General features: G+C 43.3%; 1 protein-coding gene across 1 annotated transcript; it reads left to right on the top strand.

Annotated features, from left to right (window-relative positions):
- The first annotated feature begins 1101 nt into the window (after positions 1-1101).
- LOC119268917 (RING-H2 finger protein ATL67-like) lies at positions 1102-3085 on the top strand. The gene is made up of 4 exons (XM_037550636.1): positions 1102-2033; positions 2669-2756; positions 2798-2916; positions 3025-3085. Exons 1-4 carry the CDS (start codon positions 1453-1455, stop codon positions 3083-3085), a joined length of 849 nt encoding a protein of 282 aa, XP_037406533.1. The 5' UTR covers positions 1102-1452.
- The last annotated feature ends 13777 nt before the right edge of the window (positions 3086-16862 follow it).

A 16862-nucleotide genomic window follows, 5' to 3' on the forward strand; every position in this document is an offset into this window, starting at 1 on the left:
GACTTTTCAAAATCTTATACACTTTATATTTTAAAACAGAGTCAATTTTATGAAAACCAAACAACAACAACGGCTCTGCAGGGCGCCCAACTCTTCTAGTCTTTAGTGAATTACGAAGAATTGGATGAGACATGCCCAGTGGAAAAGTAAAATACAAGTTAGCCATAAGAAAACAACAACGAGAACTAAGGATAAACTATAGCTTAAGTGCCAACGACCTCTCGCAAGGCGACTAGGATAAAGCCTTCATTCTCTCGATCTTCGCCGGCGAGTCCATGGATTCGCCTCCCCTCCGCTTGTTGATTTGGCGGACAGTGGTAGGGAGGGGAATCCCGGTGCCTCGTCTCCCAGTAGATGGGTGGGGCTTTACTGCTCACATGGGGGACACTCGAACGGATAACAACGCTTCTTCTTCAAGTTACTCTTTTGGGCTTCGATCGTCCTCAAGTTCGTTCGCTGAGACAGATTAGATGGAGCTTCAGCGCAAATTCCTTCCAGCTCCTCGGAGCAGGGTGGTTAAGGTTCCTTGTCATGCCACGGCGTGATTAGGTGCCAAGTTCTTTAGATTGATTCAAGGATTCAAACAGTGACGACTGCGGCTCCGGGGCCCTAGTTCTTAGGGGCACGTGCTTGAAGATTTTTCAGTTGTCATCGGCAAGATTAGGCCGGCCCTGGTGTGAGAGCCGCGACAGCGGTGCGTCGGTGGCTCGTTCTGGCGGCTGCCTAGTCGTTCGATAGTCCATGGACTTCAATGTAAATTTTATTACATCTGAGGTGCTTTGTTTGTTTGATGAATCTTTATATAAATCTGATCATGTTTTAGAAAAAACAAACAAACAAACAATGGACCATGGAAAAAATAAAGCATTTTACTTAGTATCAATGTTGCATATCACCATCACTGATCCATGGTGCCTCAACGACAGGATATCTTCCAAGGAATTGACCCCGCTCTGAGTGGCATTGCTCACCAGCATGGCGCTCCAAAGGTCAAACGGAGTGACCTCCAACATCCAACATCCCATGCCGCAGCACTCCAGCAGTGAGCACAGGCAGATAGCCCCCCTCCCACGCTGCCATGCCACGACGCTCCCGTCCTCTCCCTCCCGAAGTCATGACAGCTGAGCCGAGCAGAGCATCTCCATCCGCCGCCATTACTCCTCGGCCCGTGCCACTTCTCCGGCAATAAATGCAGCCGCTGGCGCCGTCCACCCACCACCATCAGATCTAGCGCCCCCTCGCCGCGACGGGACGAGAAGGAAACGAAGAAAAATCACCACGCCACCATCCACATTTACTCCCTTCCACCCCACTCCACCAGGACTCGACTCTAGCTAGAGCTAGTCGTTCGATCGACCCACCCCACACGCGCACGCCACCGATGCCATTCCTCCACTTTCCCACTGCAAAATCATCTCGGCCGCCGCCGCCGCCGGTACCGCTACCCTCGCCATGACGACACCGTCCCTCCTCTCCTCGCTCGCCACGCTCGGCCTCGGCTACTCCATTGCCATCGCGCTTGGCTTCCTCGTCCTCCTCGCCTCCGTCCTGCTCGCGTCCTACTTCTGCTTCCGACACGGCGAGGGCGCGGGCGGCCACTTCGCCGGCGCCATCACGCCCACGTCCAGCTCCAGCCACCTCTCCATCACCGTCCCGCGCGTGCTGTTCGTCGCCGAGGGGTCCGAGTCCCCCGAGGCCTACTCCTCGGCAGCCGCGGCCGCCTCGTCGCCAGTCGGGCTCGACCTCGCTGCCATCGCGTCGTATCCCAAGGCCCTCTTCTCCAGGGCCGCGGGCGGCGACGCCATGTGTTCGATCTGCCTGTCCGAGTACATGGACGGCGTGATGCTACGGCTGATGCCCGAGTGCAGGCACAGGTTCCACGTCATGTGCCTCGACGCCTGGCTGCGCAGGAGCGCGTCGTGCCCCGTTTGCAGATCGTCCCCCATCCCCACGCCAGTCACCACGCCGCTCGCGACGCCACTCTCGGAGCTCGTCCCGCTCTCGCAATACGCCGCTGACCGGCGGCGCAGCAGGTGACGGATACTCTACATGGGTGCACCTCGCTGATCTTCATTGTTACTCCTTTTTTTTTTTTGCGTTGAAGGGTTCTGTAAATTTGTGGATTGTTTGATTGGTAAGGATACATGAGGGGTTTTAGGTGCTAGTACGACTGATGGAGTGCTTAGGATTTGTAAAGAGTTGCTTGGTTCCATTACTATTACTTCGAGAAAATTTTGTAATGTAGAAGTAGATGGGTTTCTCGAAAAAAAAGTAGATGTTGGAGCAAGGCATAGTTGTGAAGAGCAGTGCTATACGGACGATAAAACACAGACGATTCACGCACGACAGTGAAATCCAGCCACACATGCAGGTGTACAGGAGAGCAACGGCCGCTGGATACTTAGTCGTCTTCACATCGTGTACGCTTTTATCGTGTGTAGAGCAGTTTCGAGTTGTGAATACAGTGTTGCTGGTTTGCCTTATTGAGAAATGTTATGATTAGTATTGTCTACTGCTACATAAGGTTTACTTTGCATTTCATTTTTCTATCGTGATCATGATGTGGTCGCTTTAATTGTATGAACTCTATATCTTGAAGATTTGTCTAGTGTTTTCTGTCTTGTTGCAATGTTTTTATTTTCATTTTTTTTCTAATAACTACTTCTAGCATGAAGAAACCCTTGCATGGCTTCGTCTTGCATGGCCTTTACAGGCGCTGTGGATCCCGGTGGATCCCGGTCCTTGCTGGTGGGAGGGCCCCTGTTTTGTTTTTAGGTGTTTTTTTTTGTTCGTTTAGGGTTTGTGTCCTGCTCAAAAACACATAAAGACAAGAAGGCGGCGGTGGCTCCCTGAAGTTGAAATAAGGTTCTTCCCGTCTAGCCTCCATTATTATGGTGTTTCTAGCGCCATCGGAAGGTGTGTGGACGTGTGTCTCTGACGGATCTCGTGGGATTCGGTCGGCGTTTATTTTTTGTGGTTCTACTTGGATCTGGTGTTCGCTCGTTTGTGCTTGTGTGTTTTCAGGTTGGATTCTTCTGATCTACACTTCTCTTCATCGACGGCGGTTGCTGTTCTCGTGTGTTGATACTCTCGGGTCTTAGCATAACGACTTTCGATTGTCTATTACAATAAGGTTTGCCCGGCTCCAATGGGGAGGGGCGATGACAACGACGCACTTCTGGCATGCTCCAGTGTTTGTACTCTAGATTATCTATGAACTTAAACGTAATTTTTTACTTCTTGTGTTCTTTGCACGGAAGTTTTCCGGAAAAAGAAGAAACCTTGCATTTCCCCGATAAGACCTTGCATTTAAGTGAAGTTTGTTGTGTGTCAAGAAGCAATCCGTGTGCATGCAATCAATTGCTGCAATAGGGCGACAACATTCTTCATTAAAGCCCTTTTTATACACTGAGAGTAATTTTTTATGTCCATGGATCTTTCGGCATGGGGTAGTTGGTCATTTGGAAGTCCGTGTGGGGCCACGCCGTCAGGCCGACATGGTGGGCGTGACCGGGTGCCCCATATCTGTCCCATATTTAAACTAAATATAGAAGGTGTCGGTCAGCCCGGGAGTTCGAGGGCCGTTTGAGAGGCCCGTTTAGGTCAAAAAACCGTGACCGGACAATGACCGGGCGGTCCGCCCGGCCTTATGAGTCCAGTTTGAGAGGTCCGATTATAGATGCTCTAACCATGACCTTATTATGAAGTAGCAATGTACGTTCAAGTAAACATGTTGAAATATAAGTCATTTTGCTGTAAATGTTAAACTACCTTTTTTATGTTTTCTCCCATGCCATAATGACGAAATATTGATATTTTTGGTACACATTGAATTCGTACTTGCTCCCTTGTCTCACCGTGTACGTCTGTTGGCATGCCATCACTTGGAGTTACTACTTGTGCACTTGAAAGTGCTCCAAATGAGCCCACTTGATTTACAAAAGAAACAAAAATTGCGGCTAAGAGCAAGTACAATAGAAGGCTTATAATCTGGAAAATGCCAATGGCTCGCGACCTCCATGAAGGCCATTTTTAAAAATAAAGTAAAAAATATTTTACATTTCAAAAAAATCTTAAAAAATCATACATGTTCTTATGGATATATTCTACATGTGTGCAGTTTTTGATGATGATATACATTATGATGAGAGCTACACAAAAAGACAAAATTATGATCTGAAATTGATGAACAGTACAAACACTGTTCACTATTAGAAATGCATGATTTTGTCTTTTTGTGTAGCTCTCACTATAATGTATTTCATAGTTAGACTTTATACACATGTAGAATACATTCATATTGTGTAGATTTTTTTAGGTTTTTTGGGAACTCCAAAATATGATGATCAAAATCAAACTAACCACCTTCATGGAGGTTGCCTGCCAAAAGCCTGCACCCGCTTATAACCCTCTTTCCTCTATGCGGAGGAGAGGGACAAGGAATGATGATGGGAATGAGCTCTTGTAATAGTCCATGACCCATACTTCTCTTAGAAATTGATTCCTATATCATAATCATTTCTGAGCATCATATTGCATTCAATGTTAATATGAAATGATAATTTTTTCAACCCTCATCTTTTGGAAAGGGCTAAAACCTTAAATGCCCATTGTCAAAACATACCCTCTTAAACCCTAATAAATTTGGCTAGAGCCTCATGTTCATTATGTTGGCCCTCCCAAATTTTAATAAGAAATAAAAGAAAATAATTTTGGATTAAACCTGAAATAAAATGCAAATTTAATAAAATGGTTTGATTCCATCTATGTTAAACTAACAGATTTCATGTGGCGATTTCTCTTGAAATCCGCATTATAGCCTTCCAATATTATTAGGAAGCTAGAATAAGTATTCCATAATTTCTGGAGCAATATATAACACACTTAAAATTCAAATCCCTTTAATAAATAAATTGCAATTAAGTTTTCAAATAAAATATACTATAATTCCAAACATGTTGGATATTTTTACGTGGCTTTGTATTGGGCTACATAAAAAGGTACATTTTGAGACCTCAAAACCATTCTAAACATTATCCCAATCATTTAAACAATAAATTATGTGCACTGTGCTTTTGGGTCAACCCATGAGTGCACTATAGTATTTGATGTTCAGTAACCGCCATTTAATTAACCGAGCCCACAATCCAATCTGATCTTACCCTAAAAGATTGTGTGCCGGCCCAAGACGCGCACCCTCCCTTTACCGCATTTGGGGAGAAACTATTGATGATGTCGACGAAAAATATGTCATTAGCAAATAACAAAATATATCAACATAGATATCAAACATATAGAAACATAGAAAAAAATATTAGCATATATATCAACATAAAAAAATGCCTTCTATATCAACATATATACCAAACATTACATATAAGCACATAGCAACAATAATTATCAAACTAATTAGCATGTAGCAACATTACCACATTACCACATTACCACTGACTCGTTTTTGCTTCCAAGGCATCATTTTTTGTTGCCATGACACCATTTTTGAGCTAAAAGGCTCATTTTTGGTGCCATGATAACTATTATGAGAAAACCTAGAGAGGATACTTCCTAGGTATGAAACAACAAAGAATAATTCTCTTCTCTTTTATTGGCATCAACAAATGTCGCTCATCTAGACTTGAGGATAGTTCTCTTCGTATTCTTAGAATACTAGAGAACTATCCTTATCTACACTTGTACGTTACCATTAAGAGCTTGTAGCTTGACAGTTCCTGAGGTATTTCGCCCCGAAAGGTTCACAAACCACTCTTCTGTCACATGTTTCCTATAGGTGATACTAGAAAGGTTTGTGAACACGAAAGATCTAGGGAACACTTACAATATAGAACCTTCTAGTGGAAAAATATATGATGTTAGGCTTATGAATAGAACAATACTAAAGTCTAGGTCGGCGACATTTGTTGATACCAATAAAATAGAAGATAATTATTACTTGATATTTCACTATGTAGGAAACCTTCTCAGGTACATAAAATATAAAGAATAGGATCGTTAACTCTACATAAGACGATGACAATGTTAATTTAAGAATGCATCTTAAAAACACAAGAGCATCTAGAACCAGCATCCTCAAATCCTCCTCAAACATCCGCGGACACGCTCGGTCAGTGACCGAATAGGAGAGAGAAGGAAAAAAGTGACCCAACCGGACCCCTCATATCACCCTTATACATCTCGGGGAGGATATAAGGGCTCACAGATGCGCCTAGTCGGTCCGCCACGTAGAGCACGGCCCACCCCAGACCACCTTTTCTCTTTCTTTATTCATTCTTTTCTTTCTCTCTCTTCATATCCACCAAACACATGCAAGTGACCGGACATATGAGGGAGAAAATGAGGAGTGTGGCTACATAGATGGAGAAATAGGGGTTCAAAACGGACACGCCCGATCACTGACCAGGCACGTCCGTGGGCGTTTAGGGGGGCAGATTTGGTAAGTTTGGTTGTAGATGCTTTAAGTAACACGATGACAAGGTTACTATAGATAGTCAAGTTTGGGAAAAATTTAAGATAACAACTATTCGTATACACAAGACCACCACCCCATCGCCAGTCATTCACTTTAGGGCTGCATACTTCAATTATATTTGGAGGAACAAGGATGTTTTCCATGGAGGAGTACAAGGGTGACATGTAGTCAACCTGTCCTTTCAAGCGAGTCGCTCGCTCATCCAAGGTGACTTTGTTGCCGTATAAGATACTGTTCTCCTGGACGACATCCTTGTTGATGATCTTTGAAAGGCTTAGTTAATTACATGGAGTTCCTTGACTTTTGGTCTTTACCATCCAATTCACGTTCCTTGGTCTCATAATTAAATTTGTATCTACCCCTGATGAAATTGGTGTAGTGTTGGTTTTAGGATTATTTGAAGGGATTTGGTGTGCCTGCAGTAGCAAACATAGGGTCCACCTTATCCCTCTTCCGCTTCTTCCATCAATAAACATGCCTTCCCAGGGTGTGGTTGAAAGAAATATTCCATAGAGGCAATAATAAAGTTATTATTTTATTTACTTATCTCATGATAAATGTTTATTATCCATGCTAGAATTGTATTAACCGGAAACTTAGTACATGTGTGAATACATAGACAAACAGAGTGTCACTAGTATGCCTCTACTTGACTAGCTCATTAATCAAAGATGGTTAAGTTTCCTAACCATAGACATGAGTTGTCATTTGATTAACGAGATCACATCATTAGGAGAATGATGTGATTGAGTTGACCCATTTTGTTAGCTTAGCACTTGATCGTTTAGTTTACTGCTATTGCTTTCTTCATGACTTATACATGTTCCTATGACTATGAGGTTATGCAACTCCCGATTACCGGAGGAACACTTTGTGTGCTACCAAACGTCACAAGTAACTGGGTGATTATAAAGGTGCTCTACAGGTGTCTCCAATGGTACTTGTTGAGTTGGCATAGATCAAGATTAGGATTTGTCACTCCAATTATCGGAGAGGTATATCTGGGCCCACTCGGTAATACACATCACTATAAGCCTTGCAAGCATTGTAACTAATGAGTTAGTTGCGAGATGATGTATTACGGAACGAGTAAAGAGACTTGCCGGTAACGAGATTGAACTAGGTATTGAGATACCGACAATCAAATCTCGGGCAAGTAACATACCGATGACAACGGGAACAACGTATGTTGTTATGCGGTTTGACCAATAAAGATCTTCGTAGAATATGTAGGAGCCAATATGAGCATCCAGGTTTCGGTATTGGTTATTGACCGGAGACGTGTCCCAGTCATGTCTACATAGTTCTCGAACCCGCAGGGTCCACACGCTTAAAGTTCGGTGACGATCGGTATTATGAGTTTTTGTGTTTTGATGTACCAAAGGTAGTTTGGAGTACCGGATATGATCACGGACATGACGAGGAGTCTCTAAATGGTCGAGACGTAAAGATCGATATATTGGACGACTATATTCGGACACCGGAAGTGTTTCGGGTGGTTTCGGAGGAAACTGAAGTGCCGGAGGGTTACCGGAACCCCCTGGGAGAAATAGTGGGCCTTATGGGCCTTAGTGGAGAGAGAGGGCTGGCCTAGGGTAGGTCGCGCGCTCCTCCCCCTCTGGTCCGAATTGTACTAGGAGAGGGGGCGACGCCCCCCTTTCCTTCTCCCTGTCCCCTTCCTTTCCCCCTCCTAGTAGGAGTAGAAAAGAGGGGAGTCCTACTCCTACTAGGAGGAGGACTCCTCCTCCCGGCGCGCCTACAGGGGCTGGCCGGCCTTCCCCCTTGCTCCTTTATATACGGGGGCACGGGGGCACCTCTAGACACACAAGTTGATCTGTTGATCTCTCCCAGCCGTGTGTGGTGCCCCCTCCACCATAATCCACCTCGATCATATCGTAGCGGTGCTTAGGCGAAGCCCTGCGTCGATAGCATCATCATCACCGTCATCACGCCGTCGTGCTGATGAAACTCTCCCGTGAAGCTCTGCTGGATCGGAGTTCGTGGGACGTCATCGAGCTGAACGTGTGCTGAACTCGGAGGTGCCGTGCATTCGGTACTTGGATCGGCCGGATCATGAAGACGTACAACTATATCAACCGCGTTGTGCTAACGCTTCCGCTTTTGGTCTATGAGGGTACGTGGACACACTCTCCCCTCTGTTGCTATGCATCACCATGATCCTATGTGTGCGTAGGATTTTTTTTTTGAAATTACTATGTTCCCCAACAGTGGCATCCGAGCCAGGTTTATGCGTAGATGTTATATGCACGAGTAGAACACAAGTGAGTTGTGGGCGATACAAGTCATACTGCTTATCAGCATGTCATACTTTGGTTCGGCGCTATTGTTGGATGAAGCGGCCCGGACCGACATTACGCGCACGCTTACGCGAGACTGGTTCTACCAACGTGCTTTGCACACAGGTGGCTGGCGGGTGTCAGTTTCTCCAACTTTAGTTGAACCGAGTGTGACTACGCCCGGTCCTTGTTGAAGGTTAAAACATCACTAACTCGACGAAATATCATTGTGGTTTTGATGCGTAGGTAAGAACGGTTCTTGCTCAACCCGTAGCAGCCACGTAAAACTTGCAACAACCAAGTAGAGGACGTCTAACTTGTTTTTGTAGGGCATGTTGTGATGTGATATGGTCAAGACATGATGCTAAATTTTATTGTATGAGATGATCATGTTTTGTAACACAGTTATCGGCAACTGGCAGAAGCCATATGGTTGTCGCTTTATTGTATGAAATTCAATCGCCATGTAATTGCTTTACTTTATCACTAAGCGGTAGCAATAGTCATGGAGGCAATAGTTGGCGTGACGACAACGATGCTTCGATGGAGATCAAGGTGTCAAGCCGGTGACGATGGTGATCATGACGATGCTTCGGAGATGGAGATCACAAGCACAAGATGATGATGGCCATATCATATCACTTATATTGATTGCATGTGATGTTTATCTTTTATGCATCTTATTTTGCTTAGATCGATGGTAGCATTATAAGATGATCTCTCACTAAATTTCAAGGTACAAGTGTTCTCCCTGAGTATGCACCGTTGTGAAAGTTCGTCATGCCGAGACACCACGTGATGATCGGGTGTGATAAGCTCTACGTTCACATACAACGGGTGCAAGCCAGTTTTGCACATGTAGAATACTCGAGTTAAACTTGACGAGCCTAGCATATGCAGATATGGCCTCGGAACACTAGAGACCGAAAGGTCGAGCATGAATCATATAGAAGATATGATCAACATAATGATGTTCACCATTGAAAACTACTCCATCTCACGTGATGACCGGACATGGTTTAGTTGATATGGATCACATGATCACTTAGATGATTAGAGGGATGTCTATCTAAGTGGGAGTTCTTTAATAATTTGATTAACCAAACTTTAATTTATCATGAACTTAGTCCTGATAGTATTTGCATATCTATGTTGTAGATCAATAGCTCGCACATAGCTTCCCAGTTTTTTATATGTTCCTAGAGAAAAATAAATTGAAAAATGTTAGTAGCAATGATGCGGATTGGATCCATGATGTGAGGATTATCCTCATTGCTGCATAGAAGAATTATGTCCTTGATGCACCGCTAGGTGACAGACCTATTGCAGGAGCATATGCAGACGTTATGAACGTTTGACGAAGCTCGGTATGATGACTACTTAATAGTTTAGTGCACCATCCTTTACGGCTTAGAACCGGGACTTCAGAAATGTTTTGAACGCCACAGAGCATATAAGATGTTCCAAGAGTTGAAATTAGTATTTCATACTCATGCCCGTGTCGAGAGGTAGGAGACCCCTGACAGTACTTTGCCTATAAAGATGGAGGAGAATAGCTAAACCAGTGAGCATGTGCTCAGATTGTCTGGGTACTGCAATTGCTTGAATCAAGTGGGAGTTAATCTTCCAGATAAGATAGTAATTGACAAAGTTCTCTAGTCACTATCACCAAGTTACTAGAACTTAGTGATGAACTATAATATGCAAGGGATAACGGAAATGATTCCCAAGCTCTTCACGATGCTAAAATCGACGAAGGTAGAAATCAAGAAAAGCATCAAGTGTTGATGGTTGACAAGACCACTAGTTTCAAGAAAAGGGCAAAGGGAAGAAGGGGAACTTCAAGAAGAACGGCAAGCAAGTTGTTGCTCAAGTGAAGAAGCCCAAGTCTAGACCTAAGCCTAAGACTAAGTGCTTCTATTGCAAAGGGACTGGACACTGGAAGCACAACTGCCCCAAGTATTTGGCGGATAAGAAGGATGGCAAAGTGAACAAAGGTATATTTGATATACATGTTATTGATGTGTACTTTGCTAGTGTTTATAGCAACCCCTCAGTATTTGATACTAGTTCAGTTGCTAAGATTAGTAACTAGAAACGGGAGTTGCAGAATGAACGGAGACTAGTTAAGGGTGAAGTGACGATGTGTGTTGGAAGTGGTTCCAAAATTGATATGATCATCATCGCATACTTCCTATACTTTCGGGATTAGTGTTGAACCTAAATAAATGTTATTTGGTGTTTGTGTTAACATGAATATGATTTGATCATGTTTATTGCAATTCGATTATTCATTTAAAGTCCGAGAATAATTGTTGTTTTGTCTGCATGAATAAAACCTTCAATGGTCATACACCCAAGGTTAATGGTTTATTGAATCTCGATCATAGTGATACACATATTCATAATATTTAAACCAAATGATGCAAAGTTAATAATGATAGTGCAACTTATTTGTGGTAGTGCCGTTTAGGTCATATTGGTGTAAAGAGCATGAAGAAAATCCATGCTGATGGGCTTTTGAAATCACTTGATTATGAATCAGTTGATGCTTGCGAACCATGCCTCATAGGCAAGATGACTAAAACGCTGTTCCACGGAACAATGGAGCGAGCAACTGACTTATTGGAAATAATACATACTGATGTATGGGGTCCTATGAGTGTTGAGGCTCGTGGCGGGTATCGTTATTTTCTGACCTTCACAGGTGATTTGAGTAGATATGGGTATATCTACTTGATGAAACATAAGTCTGAAACATTTGAAAAGTTCAAAGAATTTAAGAGTGAAGTGGAAAATCATCGTAACAAGAAACTAAGGTTTCTACGATCTGATCGTGGAGGAGAATATTTGAGTTACGAGTTTGGTCTTCATTTAAAACAATGCGGAATAGTTTCGCAATGCATGCCACCTGGAACACCACAGCGTAATGGTGTGTCCGAATGTCGTAATCGCACTTTACTAGATATGGTGTGATCTATGACGTCTCTTACTGATTTACCGCTATCGTTTTGGGGTTATGCATTAGAGACAGCTGCATTCACGTTAAATAGGGCACCATCTAAATCCGTTGAGATGACACCATATGAACTATGGTTTGGCAAGAAACCAAAGCTGTCATTTCTTAAAGTTTGGGGTTGTGATGCTTATGTAAAAAAGTTTCGGCCAGATAAGCACAAACTAAAATCGGAAAAGTGCGTCTTCATAGGATACCCAAAAGAAACTGTTGGGTACACCTTCTATCACAGATCCGAAGGCAAGACATTTGTTGCTAAAAGTGGATCCTTTCTAGAGAAGAAGTTTCTCTCGAAAGAAGTGAGTGGGAGGAATGTAGAACTTGATAAGGTAATTGTGCCTTCTCCCGAATTGGAAAGTAGTTCATCATAGAAACCAGTTCTAGTGATCTCTACACCAATTAGTGAGGAAGCTAATGATGATGATCATGAAACTTCAGATCAAGTTACTACCGAACCTCGTAGGACAACCAGAGTATGGTCGCACCAGAGTGGTACGGTAATCCTTTATGGAAGTCATGTTACTTGACCATGACGAACCTACGAACTATGAGGAAGCGATGATGAGCCCAGATTCCGCAAAATGGCTTGAGGCCATCAAATCTGAGATGGGATCCATGTATGAGAACAAAGTGTGGACTTTGGTTGACTTGCCTGATGATCGGTAAGCCATCGAGAATAAATGGATCTTCAAGAAGAAGACATACGCTGATGGTAATGTTACTGTCTACAAAGCTCGACTTGTTGCAAAAGGTTTTTGACAAGTTCAAGGAGTTGACTACGATGAGACCTTCTCACCCATAGCGATGCTTAAGTCCGTCCGAATCATGTTAGCTATTGCCGCATTTTATGATTATGAAATTTGGCAAATGGATGTAAAGACTGCATTCCTGAATGGATTTTTGGAAGAAGAGTTGTATATGATGCAACCTGAAGGTTTTATCGATCCAAAGGGTGCTAACAAAGTGTGCAAGCTCCAATGATCCATTTATGTACTGGTGCAAGCCTCTCGGAGTTGGAATAAATGTTTTGATAGTGTGATCAAAGCATATGGTTTTTTACAGACTTTTGGAGAAGCCTGTATTTACAAGAAAGTGAGTGGGAGCACTACATCATTTCTGATAAGTATATGTGAATGACATTTTGTTGATCAGAAATAATGTAGAATTTTCTGGAAAGCATAAAGGAGTGTTTGAAAAGAGTTTTTTTTAAAGAAAGACCTCGATGAAGTTGCTTACAAATTGAGCATCAAGATCTATAGAGATAGATCAAGATGCTTGATATATTTTCAATGAATACATACCTTGACAAGATTTTGAAGTAGTTCAAAATGGAACAGTCAAAGAAGGAGTTCTTGCCTGTGTTGCAAGGTGTGAAGTTGAGTAAAGACTCAAAACCTGACCATGACAGAAAATAGAAAGAGAATGAAAAGTCATTCCCTATGCCTCGGTCATAGGTTCTATAAAGTATGATATGCTGTGTACCAGTCCTATTGTATACCTTAGCATGATTCTGGCAAGGGAGTACAATAGTGATCTAGGAGTAGATCACTGGACAGCGGTCAAAATTATCCTTAGAGGACTAAGGAAATATTTCTCGGTTATGGAGGTGATAAAAGAGTTCGTCGTAAAGAGTTATGTCGATGCAAGCTTTTTACATCGATCTAGATGACTCTAAGTCTCAATCTGGATACATATTGAAAGTGGGAGCAATTAGCTAGAGTAGCTCCGTGCGGAGCATTGTAGACATAGAAATTTGCGAAATACATACATATCTGAATGTTGCAGACCCATAGACTAAACTTCTCTCACAAGCAAAACATGATCACTCTTTGGGTGTTAATCACATAGCAATGTGAACTAGATTATTGACTCTAGTAAACCCTTTGGGTATTAGTCACATGGAGATGTGAATTAGATTATTAACTCTAGTGCAAGTGGGAGACTGAAGGAAATATGCCCTAGAGACAATAATAAAGTTATTATTTATTTCCTTATATCATGATAAATGTTTATTATTCATGCTAGAATTGTATTAACCGGAAACTTAGTACATGTGTGAATACATAGACAAACAGAGTGTCACTAGTATGCCTCTACTTGACTAGCTCGTTAATCAAAGATGGTTAAGTTTCCTAACCATAGACATGAGATGTCATTTGATTAACGAGATCACATCATTAGGAGAATGATGTGATTTACTTGACCCATTCCGTTAGCTTAGCACTTGATCGTTTAGTTTACCGCTATTGCTTTCTTCATGACTTATACATGTTCCTATGACTATGAGGTTATGCAACTCCCGATTACCGGAGGAACACTTTGTGTGCTACCAAACGTCACAACGTAACTGGGTGATTATAAAGGTGCTCTACAGGTGTCTCCAATGGTACTTGTTGAGTTGGCATAGATCAAGATTAGGATTTGTCACTCCGATTGTCAGAGAGGTATCTCTGGGCCCACGGTAATACACATTACTATAAGCCTTACAAGCATTGTAACTAATGAGTTAGTTGCGATATGATGTATTACGGAACGAGTAAAGAGACTTGCCAATAACAAGATTGAACTAGGTATTGAGATACCGGCGATCGAATCTCGGGCAAGTAACATACCGATGACAAAGGGAACAACGTATGTTGTTATGCGGTTTGACCGATAAAGATCTTCGTAGAATATGTAGGAGCCAATATGAGCATCCAGGTTCCGCTATTAGTTATTGACCGGCAACGTGTCTCAGTCATGTCTACATAGTTCTCGAACCCGTAGGGTCTGCACGCTTAAAGTTCAGTGACGATCGGTATTATGAGTTTTTGTGTTTTGATGTACCGAAGGTAGTTCGGAGTACCGGATATGATCATGGACATGACGAGGAGTCTCGAAATGGTCGAGACGTAAAGATCGATATATTGGACGGCTATATTCGGACACGGAAGTGTTCCGGGTGGTTTCGGAGAAAACCGGAGTGCCGGAGGGTTAGCGGAACCCCTCGGGAGAAATAGTGGGCCTTATGGGCCTTAGTGGAGAGAGAGAGAAGGCAGGCCTAGGGAAGGCCGCGTGCCCCTCCCCCTTTGGTCCGAATTGGACTAGGGGAGGGGGGGGGCCTTTCCTTCTCCCTCTCCCCCTTCCTTTCCCCCTCCTAGTAGGAGTCCTACTCCTACTAGGAGGAGGACTCCTCCTCCTGGCGTGCATACAGGGGCCGGCCTCCCCCTTGCTCCTTTACATACGGGGGCAGGGGGGCACCTCTAGACACACAAGTTGATCTGTTGATCTCTCCTAGCCGTGTGCGGTGCCCCCGTCCACCATAATCCACCTCGATCATATCGTAGCGGTGCTTAGGCGAAGCCCTACGTCGGTAGCATCATCATCACCGTCATCACGCCGTCGTGCTGACGAAACTCTCCCGTGAAGCTCTGCTGGATCGGAGTTCGTGGGGCATCATCGAGCTGAATGTGTGCTGAACTCGGAGGTGCCGTGCGTTCGGTACTTGGATCGGTTGGATCGTGAAGACGTACGACTACATCAACCGCGTTGTGCTAACGCTTCCGCTTTCGGTCTATGAGGGTACGTGGACACACTCTCCCCTCTCGTTGCTATGCATCACCATGATCCTGTGTGTGCGTAGGAATTTTTTTGAAATTACTACGTTCCCCAACAATGGTTACCAAATGTTCTTTGATCGCATATCCTTTCCCCATTTTTCAATCTCCTTGAGTACGGGGTGATACGTCTCCATTGTATCTACTTTTCCAAACTCTTTTGCCCTTCTTTGGGACTCTAATTTGCATGATTTGAATGGAACTAACCCAGACTAACACTGTTTTCAGCAGAATTGCCATGGTGTTATTTTTGTGCAGAAATAAAAATTCTCGGATTTACGTGAAAAATTATGTAGAATTTTGATGGAATATATAAAAAATACTAGCACAAGAAGTTACCAGAGGGGGTCCACCCAGTGGCCACAGGCCTAGGGGCGCCACCTGGGGCGCACCTAGAGGGCTTGTGGGCGCCCTAGACCTTCTCCGACCCTAACTCCAACTCCATAGAACCGTATTCAGGGAGAAAAAAAATCAGAGAGAATGATTCATCATGTTTTTCGATATGGAGCCGCCGGCTCCTGTTCTTCATCGGGAGGGTTGATCTGGAGTCCGTTCGTGGCTCCGGAGAGGGGGATTAGTCGCCATCATCATCACCAACCTTCCTCCATCACCAATTTCATGATGCTCACCGCCGTGCGTGAGTAATTCCTTCGTAGGCTTGCTGGACGGTGATGGGTTGGATGAGATTTATCATGTAATCGAGTTAGTTTTGTTAGGGTTTGATCCCTGGTATCCACTATGTTCTGAGATTGATGTTGCTATGACTTTGCTGTGCTTAATGCTTGTCACTAGGGCCCAAGTGCCATGATTTCAGATCTGAACCTATTATGTTTTCATGAATATATTTGTGTTCTTAATCCTTCTTGCAAGTTGTAGACACCTATTATGAGTTATGATCCGCATACCCCAAGGTGACAATAATTAGGATTCTTTCCGATGATTACCATAGTTTGAGGAGTTCATGTATTCACTAAGTGCTAATGCTTTGGTCCGATTCTCTATTAAAAGGAGGCCTTAATATCCCTTAGTTTTTCCATTAGGAGCCGCTGCGACAAAAGATGGCATGCAAGTTCTTTTCCATAAGCACGTATGACTATATACGGAATACATGCCTACATTATATTGATGAATTGGAGCTAGTTCTGTGTCACCCTATGTTATGACTGCTACATGATGAATATTATCCAACACAATTATCATTGCTGATCCATTGCCTATGAGCTTTTCACATATTGATCTTTGCTAAGTTACTTTCGTTGCTACTGCTGTTACAATCACTACAAAACTGCTACTGTTACTTTTGCCACTATTACCGTTACTTCCATACTACTTTGCTACTAAATACTTTGCTGCAGATATTACGTCTTTCAGGTGTGATTGAATTGACAACTCAACTGCTAATACTCGTGACTTTGGCTCCCCTTGTGTCGAATCAATAAATTTGGGTTGAATACTCTACCCTAAAA

The sequence above is a fragment of the Triticum dicoccoides genome, chromosome 3A (genome assembly GCF_002162155.2).
Source record: "Triticum dicoccoides isolate Atlit2015 ecotype Zavitan chromosome 3A, WEW_v2.0, whole genome shotgun sequence".
Lineage (NCBI taxonomy): Eukaryota > Viridiplantae > Streptophyta > Magnoliopsida > Poales > Poaceae > Triticum > Triticum dicoccoides.

Coding starts and splice junctions, on each gene's coding strand:
- LOC119268917 (XM_037550636.1), top strand. CDS start 1,453: ATGACGACACCGTCCCTCCTCTCCTCGCTCGCCACGCTCGGCCTCGGC. Junction 2,757..2,797: donor CGGTCCTTGCTGGTGGGAGG/GCCCCTGTTTTG, acceptor TTGTTCGTTTAG/GGTTTGTGTCCTGCTCAAAA. Junction 2,917..3,024: donor GTTTCTAGCGCCATCGGAAG/GTGTGTGGACGT, acceptor GTGTGTTTTCAG/GTTGGATTCTTCTGATCTAC.